The following is a 16,774-nucleotide window of genomic DNA, read 5'->3' as shown; positions in this document are numbered from 1 at the left end:
AGGCTCCTCTGGCCATGGGATTCTCCAGACAAGAATACTGGAGTGGGTTGCCATGCCCTCCTCCAGGGGATCTTCCCAACCCAGGGATCGAACTCATGTCTCTTACGTCTCCTACACTGGTAGTCTGGTTCTTTACCGCTAGCGTCACTTAAAAATTTTAGGAGTTAAAAAATAAATGAATGCCATGTAGCCCAAAAGGAGAACACTTACTATAGGAGTTGAAGCCTTGGCACATGGATACCAAGAAAGAAGACTGATCCAGACCACAGACTGGAGGCACCATATCTTTGCCTTAAATACCAACAGGGAGAAGGATTCATTGCATGACTTTCCAAAATCCTTCCTGGTTTCCAGAGTGTAGCTCATGAACTTGTCCTCTTTAGCCTTAAACCCATCTATTTAACGAGGCTGCTAGAATAAAAAATAATATTCACATGCAGGTTGTTGCTCATTTTTATACATTTAACATTCACACAGCCCAGGCTGGCATGTATTATATACTGACACTCATAAAGGGTCTTTTCTACAGAGAATCCATACTTTGACTTACTAGTTATTGTCGTTTAGTTGCTAAGTCGTGTCAAGCACTTTTACAGACTCCATGGAGCCCACCAGGCTCCCCAGTCTATGAGATTTCCCAGAATACTGGAGTAGATTCCCATTTCCTTCTCCAGGGGATCTTCCTAACCCATAGACCAAACCCATGTCTCCGGCATTGGCCTGCAGATTCTTTACCACCAAGTCACCAGCGAAGCCTACTTACCAGTTGGCAAACAAGTATTTTAAGCAATCATTTGACAGTTTAGCACCCAAAGTATCACAATTTTTATATTTACAGCTGTGTTTCTATTGTCATTTAAACACTTGCATACCTCCCTTAGGATAGGACACAAAAGGCTAATTAAAATAAAAAGGCAGTACCAAACGATGCAATAACACTGAAACAAAGGCTGAATAATCTGGAAACAAAGGCTGAAATAATTTTGAGGGCTAAAAAAGATAACTTTCTGGTCTCAATACAACACTTAACTGTGTAACCAATTACATTAAAATAATATGTATTCATTATTCATAACATAATTCTGGGAAGAGATGGTTGAAGATTGAGTTTAAAGAGGCAGGGTGTAGCAATGGAAGAAACTGACAGATCCTAAAATTATGAATGGATAAGGAAAATAAAGTATTTCAGTGATACAAATACAGAGAAAATGTCTCAAGATCTCAGGCGTTATGGAGAAAATACATACCTTTATCAAAAGAACACAAGAAAGATCAACTTTTTTGTTAACAAGGCTTAGAGAGGATGAATATCAGCAAAATCAGCATCAAAATATTCAATTTTGCACAAAATCATCATTAAATGTCTTTTTCACAGGTCATTTCAAATACGGTGCAGAATCAAGAAATATTAAGTATACAATTCTATAAAATTATAGAAAAATTATTGTTTTAATTTTTATTTAATCTACATAAAGCAAAATCTGTACCATGTGTTAAATCACAATATCTACAGCACCTAGCAGAGTACCTGGTATATGGGAAGAACACAAAACAAATCAGAGGGTAAACATTTTATTATACTCAAACAATGATTAATCAAGAGGTAAATACCAACACTTGTCAGATAACTACCAATTTATTATAATTACATGTAAGTCCATGGCTTAACTTATGAATACTGTTAGGTAGTTAGAATAGGGAAAAGGAGTCCAGAATGGTGGTGTCTAAAAGATAAGGAAGAGAAAAGCCCACAAATATAGAACAAACAAAGGTCCGAGGGGAGTGAGGACTTCAGGTAAAACAAACAACTCTCCTGGCTGGCCCAATTTACATAGGACAGGCGGGGCGGGGCGGGGGGGGGGGCGGTGGCGGCTGGGGAGGGGGGGACATACAAAAAGAGGAGCCAAAGCTAGCTCCTCCCCCGACCCCCATCTCCCCGCACTGGGGTGCTCTTTTCTTCCGGTCTTTGGGTCGACATGCCCTCACGCCTCGTGGATGGATTTTCCTGTTATTATCTAAATAAAATAGAGCTGTAGTACAGAGCTGTGACACTGATTTGTCTAAGAGCTATAACATGGTCCATTCGAGACCTGAGAGCTATAACATGGTCTGTCTAAGACCCGAGAGCTATTACATGGTCTGTCCAAGACCCGAGAACTGTGACATGCTGTGGGCTTTAATGTCCACCACTCCAAATCTTTGTTGTGACAAGACAGAACCGAGGAGTATACACTTGCCTGACAAATAACATTTCAAACACCATTCCAAAACACATCAAGTAAGCAATTGCCTATAGCCTGAAATAGAGAACAGATAGCAAGGCATAGGAAAAAAAAAGAGATGATTTCCAGTTCTACAGTTAACGATGGTCTTCACCAAAACACTTCTCTCAAGCCTATTTTCTCATCTGTAAAAGATACTCCTAGGCTAAAAAATGTCAATAGAAGGGGGAAAAAATAGAGTAACATGAAAATTCAAAAAGATCAAGTCTTCCTTGGTTATGTTCTCCTTATTCTTAAATCTGCCCATACCTGCCCCAAACTCAGTCACTCCCTCCTTAACACTCTCAAGACCCTCAGCCCAGACCTCTACCTCACCCTTAGTTCATCACCACTTATCTATTTTTCTCTTTTAGACAGTAATTTTTATCTCCCAATTATTGGGGAGCTGGTAGTTGTTAAGGTCTCAAAGACATAAATCAATTCAGAGGAGCCTGTGAAGAGTGTGACCATTCACTCCGCTTGAGGTCGAAATGCTCAAGCCACTAAGAAACTCTGAGATGGAGCAGGGCTCAGTGCAAAAGGGCTTCGTCTTGAGAGCATCTAAATTCTTAACTCATTACAGCCGCACTGTACAATGTGCCCCTCACAAGTCCCCGATTTGGGTCCTAATAATGGTTCTCTTGAAGAAACAAGCCAATGTCTCCTGAAGAAACTTGACCAATGTCATCTAACTTCTAAGGGGCAGAGGCTGAATTCGAATTTTGGACAAACTTGACTTTCCACCAACTGTGTGAGATGGGATTCCCTCTGAAATGCAGGAAACCTGGGTTTGATTCCTGGATCGGGAAAATCCCCTGGAGAAGGGCACGGCAACCTACTCCAGTATTCTTGCCTGGGAAATCCCATGGACCGAGAAGCCTATGGGGTAGTAAGAGTCGGACACGACTTAGATACTAAACCACCACCAACCGTGTTGCTACCAGCTGCAAATAACCCTGCGAAGATTCCGGAAGGAGGGGCTGCTAGAATCTCGCAGAACGGGCCACGCGCGGGCCTTTTAAGGGGTGGGATCCCCTTAAGGAAGGCAGGTTTTTTCTCACCCGACAAAAAATAACTTCAACCGGGAAGGGGGTTCTCTCCGAGTGCCGCCCATTCTAGGCGGAGGGCCGCGCAGATAGATGGACGAGGACCAGACCGACAGGCCGAGGGCGCAGTTCGCCCTTCGGCTGGCAACAGAGATTGGTTCGGAGAGAGGGGAGGCGGCCGCCCAGGAGAACCAGGAGCCCGGGACGGGCGCCAACCCGGTGGGATGGGACCAGCAAGGCCAGTTGAGAAGCGAACTGCCGGACCAAGAGGGCCAGGAGGCGGCCGCGGGCCCGGAAGGGGAACGGGAGGCGGAGGAGCCCGGGCCGAGTGAGGCAGGGGGCGGGAGCGAGTGGGAGCCTGGGAGCCCGCAGCCCAGCGGGTCGAGGGGCGGAGAGCTGGCGGGGAGGAGAGAGAGGCGGGGAGAGCCGCGGGAGGGCCAGCACCGAGAGCACTGGTGGAAGCCGGGAAGCTTTCATCCCGGCACGATCCGGGAGATGTACTGGGAGCGGTCCAAGAGGCGCTACCGGGAGAGGGCGCTGAAGCTGAACATCAAGAACCCCAGCAAGTGGAAGTACCGGCAGGATAAGAAGCCTCACGGGCTGACGCCCCCGAGACCTGAGGAACCCAAGGAGATCGACGCTTACAAACAGGACCTCTTGATCCCGCCACAGCGGCCCACCGTCAGATTCAGCCTCCAGGCCAAATTTCGCAAGTCGTCTCAGTGGTCGAGCGTCTCCCCCTCGGCCAGCGTCATTAACGAGCTGGCAAAGATGGGCGACCCAGACGTCCTGGAGATGGTGCATCAAGGTGGGAGCCGGCTTGCGTGGCGCGGGGACCCCGGGGGGACGTTGGCGGCCTCGCCGCCTGGATCCCAGGGACGTTCGTGGATGCGCTGCGCCCGGTGCGAGACAGCGCCCGCCCGGGCGCACGGTCCCTGCCCGGGTGGGTGAGCATGGGCGGGTGAACCGAGGTTCCCCGGCCTCTGAACTTGGGCAGAGGAAAGAAGGAGCCTCCTACCAAGGGGAGAGCCCAAGCTTAGGGCGCATGACAGCAGTTCCCGGTGTGGGCCCTCGAGTCTTGTTGCCTGTTTCTATTTGCCAATTACTGCTCAGCTTTGAGATCCTTGTTAATTATGGGAGGAGACCGAACCCTAAGGTCCATCAGTTTGAGGTTCCTATGCACGTGGGGAGGCTGCTGTTTCACAAGGTTTCATTGAATTTTTAGTTTCTTTGGAAGAATATTTGTCCATCGTTTGCTCCGGGGTTTCCCATCTCCCCCTACCCGTGATACTTGGGCTTTCCTCTGGAGCCATGTGAGAGGCCCCAGGAACCAGCCAGAAGCTAAACAGGTGTGGGTCCAGGAAAATACCAAGCCCTCTGGGACAGGATGGGACAGAAACAGGGCCAACCTCTGGAAACTCCCCCTGTGGCCGTCCCGGACCCATATTCTGTGGTTCTGTTTTAGTACACATTTCCTGAAAAAGCACATACTTTCCTAGGTCTGTCTCCAGGGCCTTCGATGATATTCACTTCTCTCAATGACACTTTACTTTCATGTCTTGTTAAGTGTTAGATCTGAGCATGGAAGCAGTGGGGTGTTTTTTTGTAAAGTGATAAATGATCTAAGAAGTCATACTATTTAGTCTTCAAAGACACCAAAGAAATAAAATGCCTTATTATGCATCCTCCTTCTCCCCTTAACAGCTTGAGATATAATTTAAATACAATAAGAATCACCCACTTTAAAGGTAGAGTTCCAGTTTTAGTATATTTACAATTTTGCCATCATCACCGTAATCTAATTTTGGAACATTTTGTTTACCCCAAATAGAAACCTCTTAGCTGTCACTCCCCCTTCACCCCCTCCCCACCTCAGGTATCCCCAGCCCTAGGCAGCCTCTGATCTATTTACCATCTCTGGGTTTACCAATTCTGAACTTCTGGTAAACAGACTCATACAGTATGTGATCTTTTGTAACTGGCTTCTTCCTCTTAGCATGTGTTTTTGAATTTCATGCATGTTATAACTTGTATCATTGCATTATTCCTTTTTACTGTCAAATAATATTCCATTGCAGATGTATTCATACTTTATCTGTTTATTGATTGGTGGACATTTGAATTGTTTCCACTTCCTTGGCTATGATGCTGCTATGACCATTTATTGCAAGATTTTGTATGAAAATACGTTTGTATTTTTCTTGGGTATACACCTAGTATTGGAATTACTGAATAATATGGTGGCTGTATATTGAGCATTTTGAGAAATTGCTGAACTGTTTTCTGCCTCATTTTCATATTTTCACAAGTAGTATATAGTGACCCCAATTACTCCATGTCTTCACTAACATGTGTGATTGTCTGTCTTTTTTATTTATAGCCACCCTAGTGGGTGTGAAGTGCTGTCTCAATGTGATTTTGATTTACATTTTCTCAGTGACCAAAAGTGTTGAGTATCTGTTTCAGTGCTTATTAACTAATCATGTATCTTCACTGGAAAAAATGTCTATTCAAATCCTTTGCCTATTTTAAAAAAATTAGTTGCCTTTTAATTATTGTGGTGTAAGAAGTCTATATATTCAGTGTATATGGCTTGCAAATATTTTCTTCCATTTGTGGGTTCTCTTTCCATTTTATTGATGGTATCACTTGAAGCAACTCCTCCCTTTTTAAACAAAAATAATTAAATACAGAGGGAAATACAACTACCACCAGAGAAGTCCCCCACAGCATGAATTTTTAAGAGCTACTTTTATTCTTGTGTTTTAATATAAAATGGATTTCTTAGAGTAAACTCCCCAATATAGGTAAGCCTGAATCTGTGTATTACATATTTTCTAAATCATCTTTGAAGAGAAAGTTAAACAATTGATTTACATGTGATAAACTTTCTCCTTGGAGAGAGAATATTTACACTGTGCCTTTCAGACATAATAGATTTTTCTGGGATTTGTTATATTTTCTGTTTATTTTCCTTACAGTTGAACATAGAAACAATCAGTGATCTCCAATTAACTGTTTTCCCACAATATAATAATTTTTAAAGTGAAATTATAAGGGCAGTGTGTAATAAAACATTAAATTGTTATGTAAAGAAATGCTGCTAGTAAAATGTCAATGTTGCTGAAATTGACTTATTGACTGATCAACATTGTTAGCAAGTTCTGATTTGAAATATTCGGTTTTTTTTTTTTGTTTTTTTTTTTGTATGTGGCCGTATTTATGTTTATGTTATTTTATACTCCTGGAAGAAATGTAAACTGAGAAGACCATTTGGTAAATCCAAGGGCTATTTTTGGGTTCTGGGTTCACTGAGTGTGTATTAGTAATGTGCTTTCAGTGAAAACTCAAAGCTGTCTTTGGGCTGGCATAAATTTTGACTCATATTTTATGATTCTCCATAGTGATCAATAGGGCTTCCCTCATAGCTCAGTCAGTAACGAATGTACCTGCAATGCAGGAGACCTGGGTTCGATTCCTGGGTCGGGAAGATCCCCTGGAGGAGATGGCAACCCACTCCAGTATTCTTGCCTGGAAAATCCCATGGACAGAGGAACCTGGTAGGCTACTGTACATGGGGTCACAAGAGTGGGACATGACTTAGCGACTAGAGAGAGCAAGAGAGAGAGCGAGCGAGAGATAGTGATCTGTACTGAACCCTTTCGTAGTTCTGGTTTCTAGGCCACAAAAGTCAAGTCAAGTCAATTCTATTGACTTGAGAGGAAGTTGCAGGAATAGCAAGAAGCTGATCCATTTGTTGGCTTCAAATCCTGCCTCTTCAGATACGCCTCTGTGTTGACAGAGGCTTGTAGATTATGCAGTTTCTTCAACTTTATATTCTCTGGGTGTGAAAGTATATCTGGATCTCTGACATGTTGCGAACATCTGATTGTGTGTGTGAGAGAGAGAGCGCAAGTAGGTGAGCGCTGTGTGAGAGAGGGAGCATGGTGTGTGAGGAAATACATCTGTCTTCTTTAATGTTTCTGCTTTTCTGAAAGGGATGCTGTTTACAAAGTGCACTCCACCTGGTTCTCAGGGAGTTTGCAATCTTATAGAGGGTGGTGGGCTGCAGTCCATGGGGTCGCTAAGAGTCGAACACAACTGAGCGACTTCACTTTCACTTTTCACTTCCATGCATCGGAGAAGGAAATGGCAATCCACACCAGTATTCTTGCCTGAAGAATCCCAGGGACGGGGAAGCCGGGTGGGCTGCCGTCTATGGGGTTGCCCAGAGTCGGACACGACTGAAGCGACTTAGCAGCAGCAGCAGCAGCAGCAGCAGAGGGTGGTAGAACAGGGCTTACTTACATCTCTTACTCTGATGCTGGGAGGGATTGGGGGCGGAGGAGAAGGGGACGACAGAGGATAAGATGGCTGGATGGCATCACCAACTCTATGGACATGAGTTTGAGTGAACTCTGGGAGTTGGTGATAGACACGGAGGCCTGGCGAGCTGTGGTTCACTTGGTTGCAGAGTTGGACATGACTGAGCGACTGAACTGAACTGACTGAGAACAGGGCTGTGCTGTGCTGTGCTTAGTCTCTCATTCGTGTCCGACTCTTTGTGACCCCATGGATTTTAGCCCACCAGGCTTCTTGGTCTATGGGGATTCTCCAGGCAAGAATACTGGAGTGGATTGCCATGCCCTCCTCCAGGGGATCTTTCTGACCCAGGGATCAAACCCAGGTCTCCTGCACTGCAGGTGGATTCTTTACCGTCTGAGCCACCAGGGAAGCCCAAGAATATTGGAGTGGGTAGCCTATCCCTTCTCCGGGGGATCTTCCCAACCCAGGAATCGAACTGGATCTCCTGCTTTGGAGGCAGATTCTTTACCAGCTGAGCTACCAGGGAAGCCCAGAATGGGGCTACATTTCCCAAAGAGCTAAGGCCAGGGTGCTATGGGAGCAGGGAGGAGGCCAACCAGGGGCCAGAAGAGGAGGTTTCTGGTGAGACTTGAAAGGAAGATGTCGAACCTGTTGTAAAGTGGAAAAATAAGCAAAAATTAGCTAAAAAAAGAAACAGTTGTTAGATCCAGGGTGAGGAATCAGCAAATTAAAAAGCAAAAGCATGAGAGAACTATTATAGACTGGAGATAATCTGAAGGAACTATATCGTCAACTGGTAAAGAATCTGCCTGCAGTGTGGGAGACCTGGCTTCGATCCCTGGAGAAGTGAAAGGCTACCCACTCCAGTATCCTGGCCTAGAGAATTCCACAGACTGTATATAGTCTATGGGATTGCAGAGTCGGACACGGCTGAGTGACGTTTGCTTCACTTCACTTCCACATTCTGAAATGAACACTTTGCATCCAGTTCTGATAACAGTTTGAAATATTTTTTAAACTATTTGTTTTATGTTAAGTATAGCAAAAATAATTAGAAGAAGTAAAGGTTAGTGTTTCCAGTTTTTCTATTTTGTTTTCTAAAATATGGAATTATAAAATATTCTATAACTCAAGCTTAAGGTGTGCATTTTTTTCTCTGTGCTTGGAACTGTGTTTTATTCTTTGCATAAGAGTGACTGTTTTTGTCCTCAAGAAAATAAAAGCCTCCCTCTGCCAGTGTGCAAGTACAATACATTGAGAGACAAGGCATGTATTTTCTTAGACTTCTATTCTTTATCTACTTCTTCTAAGAGCTTGCTAGATTGGTTTCCTTTCTTTGTTTTTGGAAAGTCCAATGAGAGGTAGTCAAGACATTGTGGAATTTTTAGCTGTACATCTAGACAGTATTCATGAGTAAAACCCTTTGATAATGATAGTGTGTGACATTTTATATATGTCAAATAATTTTTACTTATATTTTAAATCTTTTAGACAGAAAACCTATACTCAGAAAAGTTAAATTATATGGCTATATCTACAGCGTGTTAGTTTTGTACTTTGCATAGATCCTGCAACAAGAAGACCTGAATACAAAATATATTCGTTTATCTTTATTCTGACACTCTACAACTTATCCAAAGACTTTGAAATAGTTTTAAAAATTAATAAAAGTATAGAATATATCCTAATAATAATAACAATATCATCAAGAATAACATTCATGATTTCTGTGCCAGCGACTGGCTGCATGAAGCAATTTACATGCATTTTCATTTAATGCTTATGCACATCTTAGAATATAGTATGGATATTAAAGCCTTTTATACGATATTTGGTAGCTTTGAATTTGGACTTCCCAGGTGGCACTAGTGCTAAAGAACTCGTCTGCCAATGAAGAAGTAAGAGATGCGGGTTCAATCCCTGGATCAGGAAGATCCCCTGGAGAAGGGCAAAGCAATCCATTCCAGTGTTCTTGCCTGGAGAATCCCATGGACAGAGGAGCCTGGTGGGCTATGGTCCACAGGGTCGCAAAGAGTTGAATGTGACTGAAGTGACTTAGCATGGCACAGCACACAGCTTTGAGTTTATGCTGTATTCTTAGATTGCAAAGAAGGCTAGGAAATGTGTTTTTTTGTTCTTTTTATTTTGTGAGAGCTCATTGCTGCACCATATAATTAGTATTTTGTTAGTAAAGAACAAGGAAGAGAAAGGATATTTGTGGGGAGCCAGCAGCATCTGCTGTATTAATTGCCTACCATTAATAATCTTTCCCGTTTCAGTAAATGGATTCACAAATTGCTCAAGTCTAGTAATCTTTCATCTTCTTTGTCCACCTGCACAGCTGCAATTTGATAGCAGCTTGTTTTCCGTTTTTACTGAGATATCTACAGTCCACTTAGGTGCCTTCATTTGCAGTGTTTCCAACTGCAGGCTAGACCCCCATCATCTCTTGTGATTTATTGCAGCAACCTCTCATGATTTATTTCTTTCCTCAATTCTCACTATCTTTTAACACATCCTCCAGTCAGTAACTAGTGCTTTTCATAAAATGTAAATGTAAATACTATTTAAATACTTGTTCATGGTTTACTATTTCACCAAAGAAGAAATCAAGTCATACAAGGTCCTCCACAAATGGTCCCCCAACTCTATGCCTTTCTAATACCTTCTTATACCTGTCTGCCATTTACCTACTCATCTTTAGCTTGGCCTTTGTTTCTTTCAACACCTAAAAAAACTGTTCCTGTCTTGCATCCTTTGGGTGTTCTCATGTTTCTTGTATCCTCTCAACTTTCACATCTCAGTATAATTATTACCCCCTCAGAGAGATTTTCTGAGTTCCTTATGTCTAAACCGCAACCCTCCTTGTTTTTCTCACTTTCTCTGTTTGCTCTTTTAGTCTCTTGTATAGCATTTATCACAGTTTTGGGTCTGTTTCCTCTCATTTCAGTCACTAAGTCATGTCTAATTCTTTGAGATCCCATGGACTGCAGCACACCAGGCCTCCCTGTCCATTACCAACTCCTGGAGCTTGCTCAAATGCATATCCATCGAGTCGGTGATGCCATCCAACCATCTCATCCTGTCTTCCGCTTCTCTTCCTGTCTTCAGTCTTTCCCAGCGTCAGTCCTTGCAGCGAATATTCAGGACTGACTTCCTTTAGGGTTCACTCTTTCAACTCCTAGCAGTCCAAGGGACTCTCAAGAATCTTCTCAAACACTGCAGTTCAGAAGCATCAACTCTTCACCACTCAGCTTTCTTTATAGTCCAGCTCTCACATCCATACATAACCACTGGAAAACCATAGCTTTGACTGGACGGACCTTTGTTGGCAAAGTAATGTCTCTACTTTTTAATATGTTGTCTAGGTTGGATCATAGCTTTTCTTCCAAGGAGCCAGAGTCTTTTAATTTCATTGGTGTGGTCACCATCTGCAGCGATTTTGGAGCCCTCCAAAATAAAGTTTCTCACTGTTTCCATTGTTTCCCCATCTATTTGCCAGAAAGTGATGGGACTCAATGCCATGATCTTAGTTTTCTGAATACTGAGTTTTAAGCCAACTTTTTCACTCTCCTCTTTCAGTTTCATCAAGAGGCTCTTTAGTTCTTCTTCACTTTCTGCCATAAGGGTGGTGTCATCTGCATATCTGAGGTTATTGATATATCTCCCAGCAATCTTGATTCCAGCTTGTGCTTCATCAAGCCTGGCATATCGCATGATGTACTCTGCATACAAGTTAAATAAACAGGGTGACAGTATACCTTGATGTACTGCTTTCCCGATTTGGAGTCAATCTGTTGTCCCATATCCAGTTCTAACGATTGCATCTTGACCTGCATACAGATTTCTTAGGAGGCAGGAAGGTGGTCTGGTTTTTCCATCTCTTTAAGAATTTTTCAGTTTGTTGTGATCCACACAGTCAAAGGCTTTCATGTAGTCAATAAAGCAGAAGTAGGTGTTTTTCTGGAACTCTCTTGCTTTTTCCATGATCCAGCTGATATTGGCAATTTGATCTCTGATTTCTCTGCTTTTTCTAAATCCAGCTTGAACATCTTGAAGTTCACGGTTCACAAACTATTGAAATCTGGCTTGAAGAATTTTGAGCATTACTTTGCTAGCATGTGAGATGAGTGCAATTGTGCAGTACTTTGAACATTCTTTGGCATTGCCTTTCTTTGGGATTGGAATGAAAACTGAACTTTTCCAGTCCTGTGGCCACTGCTGAGTTTTCCAAATTTGCTGGCATATTGAGTGCAGCACTTTCACAGCATCATCTTCCAGGATTTGAAATAGCTCAACTGGAATTCCATCACCTCCACTAGCTTTGTTCGTAGTGATGCTTTCTAAGGCCCACTTTACTTCACATTCCAGGATGTGTGGCTGTAGGTGAGTGATCACACCATCATGGTTATCTGGGTCATGAGGATCTTTTTTATATAGTTCTTCTGGGTATTCTTGTCACCTCCTCTTAATATCTTCTGTTTCTGTTAGGTCCCTGCCATTTCTGTCCTTTATTTTACCCCTTTTGCATGAAATGTTCCCTTGGTATCTCTAATTTTCTTGAAGCCATCTCTAGTCTTTCCCATTCTATTGTTTTCCTCTATTTCTTTGCATTGATCAGTGAGAAAGGCTTTCTTATCTCTCCTTGCTATTCTTTGGAACTCTGCATTCAAGTGGGTATATCTTTCCTTTTCTCTTTTGCCTTTTCTTCTCTTCTTTTCTCAGCTATTTGGAAGGCCTCCTCGGACAGCCGTTTTGCCTTTTTTGCAGTTCTTTTCTGTCTCCTCTGCTGTAAATTTAACAATAGAGAATGAATGCACGTTAGCGATTATCACCACCATTATTATCATCCTTGTGCTGACAATCAGGGACAAGAACTGTGAAAAGTCTGAGACTTGACTGCATTTGAAAGTTGACAAAGTAGGCTGTTACAATTTCATGGTCACTGGTAGAAGATTATGAGACACCTGGATGGGAGACAAAGAACAGTTTACTATTCACAGCATTAGCAGTAGCCAGAGTAGCAGCATATGTCAGTTTCCCGAGCCCAGGTTGTCACAGGTCAGTGCAGAGAGGGCGTAAATATTTGGTGTGTGGTTTGCAATACAGTACAGTAATCTGAGCTCAGGCAACTGGAGTGTTTTTTTTGGTGAGTAATTGTATTAATTGTATCCCAACATTTACTTACCCTTAAGTATTCATCCGTAACTAACATACTTTGGTTCTGCATAGTTAAACTTTATGTAATTGAAATAATGCTAATTATTTCTGCCTTTTTGCTGAACTATTTCTGGGAGATTTATGTTTTTGCATCTAATTAAAACTAATTCAATTTTATTGCTAAATACCATACATGGTGTGATTATACTACATTGTATTGATCCACTTTATTGTTCCTGGATATTTGGGGTGATGCTAGTTTTCTGAGTGTTATATGCTCAGTCATGCCCAACTCTTTGCAACCCCATGGAGTGTAGCCCACTAGGCTCCTCTGTCCATGGGATTTTATCCAGGCAAGAATACTGGAGTGGGTTGCCTTTTCCTTCTCCAGGGTATCTTTCCAGCCCCCAAAATCGAACACACGTCTCCTCTGTCTCCTACATTGGCAGGCGGTTTTTTTTTTTGTTTGTTTGTTTGTTTTAACCACTGAGCCACCTGGGAAACCTTGGTTTTCTGGTTATTACCAATAATACTGTTATGAACATTCTTGTACCATTCCCATAGTGCATGCATTTCTACTGAATTTACAGCTAAGATAGCAGTTGTCAATTTTTTTTTTTTAATCTCAGACCCCCTTTATACTTTTAATACTTATTAGGAACTTCAAGGAGCTTTTGTTTATGAGTTAACTTTATTGCTCAGCCAAGGATATTCACTTCTGTCACTTCTATTCAGCATAGTACTAGAAATTCTAGCCAGACCAGTTAGGCAGGAAAAGGAATAAAAGACATCTAAATTGGAAAGGAAGAATTAAAATTGTTTCTGTTCACAGATAATATGATCTTTTAAATTTTGAATTCTCCCTATTCAGAGTTTTAACATATTGTGATCAGTTGGCCGTTTTAACATGACTTTTTTTGTTGTTTAATTTAGACAGACAATTCAGTAGAGAAGACCGTTATTCCAAAGCAAATGAGGTAAGTTAAATATATGTGTTAGCTCCTTATAAGTCAGAACAAAAATTGAGGCAAGGTTAGATATGTGCTTCATATGAATACTTGGGTCTTTGCACTTCGGTTATTTATTCATGCTACATTCTTCATGTTTTGTCCTCCAACCTATTACTTTTTAAGTAGAGCAAATTCCGTGTTTCACATAACCTTAATACTGACTCTTTCTGGGTGTTATAGGAGAGAAAACATAAGTCTGGATTTGTTTTGAGGCTTTCTGTGATGTAAACTCAGATATGCTGAGACTTGATATGCAAGATAACAGTATTTAGCTTAACCCGCTGCTTGATAATGCAAGGAATAATATTTGATGGCTTTTCTTGTCAGAGTTAGCAGTGTCTGATTAGTGCCTTTTTACTGAGGTGTAATTGACATATAATCTGATATTAATTTCTGGTGTGCAGCGTAATGATTCATATTTGTTCATGCTGCCAAATGTCATCACAAGAAGTCTAATTACTATCCATCATCATACAGAGTCACAGATATTCTTTCTTGTGATGATAGCATTAAGATTTATTCTCTTTTAGCAAATGTGCAATACAGTACCATTGACTGCAGTCACTGTATCATGTATTACATCCCCATGACTTACTTGTAACTGACTGTTTATACCTCCTGACACCTTTCAAGCTTTTGCCTGTCTCCAACCACCTCTTTTCTGGCAACCACCCATCTGTTCTATATGTCTGTAAGTTGTGTTCTATTTTGTTTGTTTGTTTTATTTTCTAGACTCCTTGTGTAAGTGAAATCATACAGTATTTGTCTTTCTCTGTCTGATTTATTTCACTTAGCATAATACCCTCAAGTTCCATTGATGTAGCAATTGGCAAAATTTTATTCTTTTTCTTATGGCTAAGAAATATTCCATTGTGTGTGTGTCCATATTATTTATTAACTTTTCCATTCATAGGTACTTCAGGTAGTTTGCATATGTTGGCTATTGTAAATAATGTTGCAGTGACCTTTGGGGTTCATGTATCTTTTCAAATTAGTATTTTCTTATTCGTTGGATAAATAACCAAAAGTGGGATTTCCAGACCCTGTGGTAGTTCTGTTTTTAATTTTTTGAAGAATCTCCATACTGTTTCCCATAGTATCTGTACCAATTTATATTCCCATCAGCAGTGCATAGGGGTTCTCTTTTCTCCATATTCTTGCCAACACTGTTATTCCTTATGTTTTTGATAGTAGCCATTCTTACAAGAGTAAGGAGATATCTCACAGTGATTTTGATTTGCATTTCTCTGATGATTAGTGATGCTGAACATCTTTTCATGTGCCTGTTGGCCATCTGTATTTCTTTGGGAAAATGTTTATTCAGATCCTCTGCCCATTTTTTCAGTTGGATTATTTGGCTTTTTTGCTATTGAGTTGTATGGGTTTTATATATATATGTATATATATTTTGGTGTTGACCTCTTATCAGGTGTATGATTTGCAAATATTCTCCCATTTGGTAGGTTGCCTTCTCACTTTGTTAATGATTTCCTTTGCTATGCAGAAACTTTTTAGTTTGGTGAAATCCCACCGGTTTATTTTTGTTTTTACTGCATTTGGTTTTAGAGTCAGATGCAAAAAATTATCTCTGAGACTGATGTCAAGGAGCTTACCACCTATATTTTTTTCCTGGGTTTTATGATTTAAGATCTTACACTCAATTCTTTAATGCATTTTTAATTTTTTTCTGTATGGTGTGAGATAGTGGTCTAATTGCATTATTTTGCATGTGACTAACCAGTGTCCCTAACACTCTTTAGGGAAAAAGACACTATCCTTTCCCCATTGTATTTTATTGGCTCCTTTGTTATAAATTAATTGATCATATATAATAGGTTTATTTTGGGGCTCTCTTTTCTGTTCATCTGTGTTTCAGTGTTTATATCAATACTATTATGTTTTGATTACTATATATTTATAATATAGTTGGAAATCAGAAGGTATGATGCCTCTACATTTGTTCTTCTTTCTTAAGATTGGTTGGGTTATTCAGGGTCTTTTGTGAGTTTAGGCAAATTTTAGGATTGTTTATTCAGTTCTGTGAAAAATACCATTGGAATTATGGTTGATTGAATTAATCTTAGATTGCTTTGTGTGATATAGACACTTTAACAATAGTAAGCTTCCAATCCATGAGCACAGACAGCTTTCTACTTACATGTATCTTCAGTGTCTTTCAGCAATGTGTTCTGGGTCTTTCACTTACTTGGTTAAATTTATTCTTAAGTATTTTATTCTTTTTGATGCAATTGTAAATGGGATTGTTTTCTTAATTTCTCTTTATGATAACTCTTTACTAGTGTGTATGGAAGTGCAACTGATTTTTGTATATTTTTATACCCTACAGGTTTACTAAATTTAATAATGAATTCTAACAGTTTTGGGGGGACAGTCTTCAGGTTTTTGGTTATATTAACTCAGGCCATCAGCATGAGTTAATATAAATAGTGACAGTTTTACTTTTCCTTTTAAATGTAGTAGGCCTTTTATTTACTCTTCTTGCTTAATTGATCAGGCTAGGACTTGCAATATTATGTTAACTAAAAGTGTCAAGAATGAGCATCTTATTATTGTTCCTGATCTTATAGAAAAAGGTGAAAGCTTTTCTTTTGAGCATGATGTTTGCTGTGGGTGTGTCATATATAGCCTTTCTTATGGTGATATATAACTTAGTAATTAATCAAAAACTTCTCAACAAACAAAATTCCAGGACCAGATGGCTTCACTGGAGAACTCTACCAAACATTCAAAGAAAATTTAGTATCTATCATTCTCAAGCTCTTCCAAAATATTGAGGAAAAGGAAACACTTCCAAATTCATTTTATGAGGCCAGAACTATGCTGATACAAAAATCAGACAAGGACACCACAAAAAAAGAAAATTACAGGCTAATATACCTCTTGAACACATATACAAATATCCTTAACAAAATATTAGCAAGAAGAATTCAAAAATGCATTAAAAGGATCA

General features: G+C 40.7%; 1 protein-coding gene across 3 annotated transcripts in view; it reads left to right on the top strand.

Moving 5' to 3' along the window:
• Positions 3,739 to 16,774, top strand: part of ANO5 (anoctamin 5) — a 95,662-nt gene continuing 82,626 nt past the window's right edge. For all 3 annotated transcript variants that reach the window (XM_018043541.1, XM_018043540.1, XM_018043539.1), the window contains exons 1-2: positions 3,739 to 4,115; positions 13,727 to 13,770. In XM_018043541.1, coding sequence (XP_017899030.1) covers positions 3,803 to 4,115; positions 13,727 to 13,770 — 357 coding nt within the window. In that variant the 5' untranslated portion in view covers positions 3,739 to 3,802. The remainder of the gene's footprint in view (positions 4,116 to 13,726; positions 13,771 to 16,774) is intronic.

The sequence above is a fragment of the Capra hircus genome, chromosome 29, assembly GCF_001704415.2.
Source record: "Capra hircus breed San Clemente chromosome 29, ASM170441v1, whole genome shotgun sequence".
Lineage (NCBI taxonomy): Eukaryota > Metazoa > Chordata > Mammalia > Artiodactyla > Bovidae > Capra > Capra hircus.
Note: the sequence above shows the minus strand (reverse complement) of the source record. Positions and strands in the feature narration are given on the sequence as shown.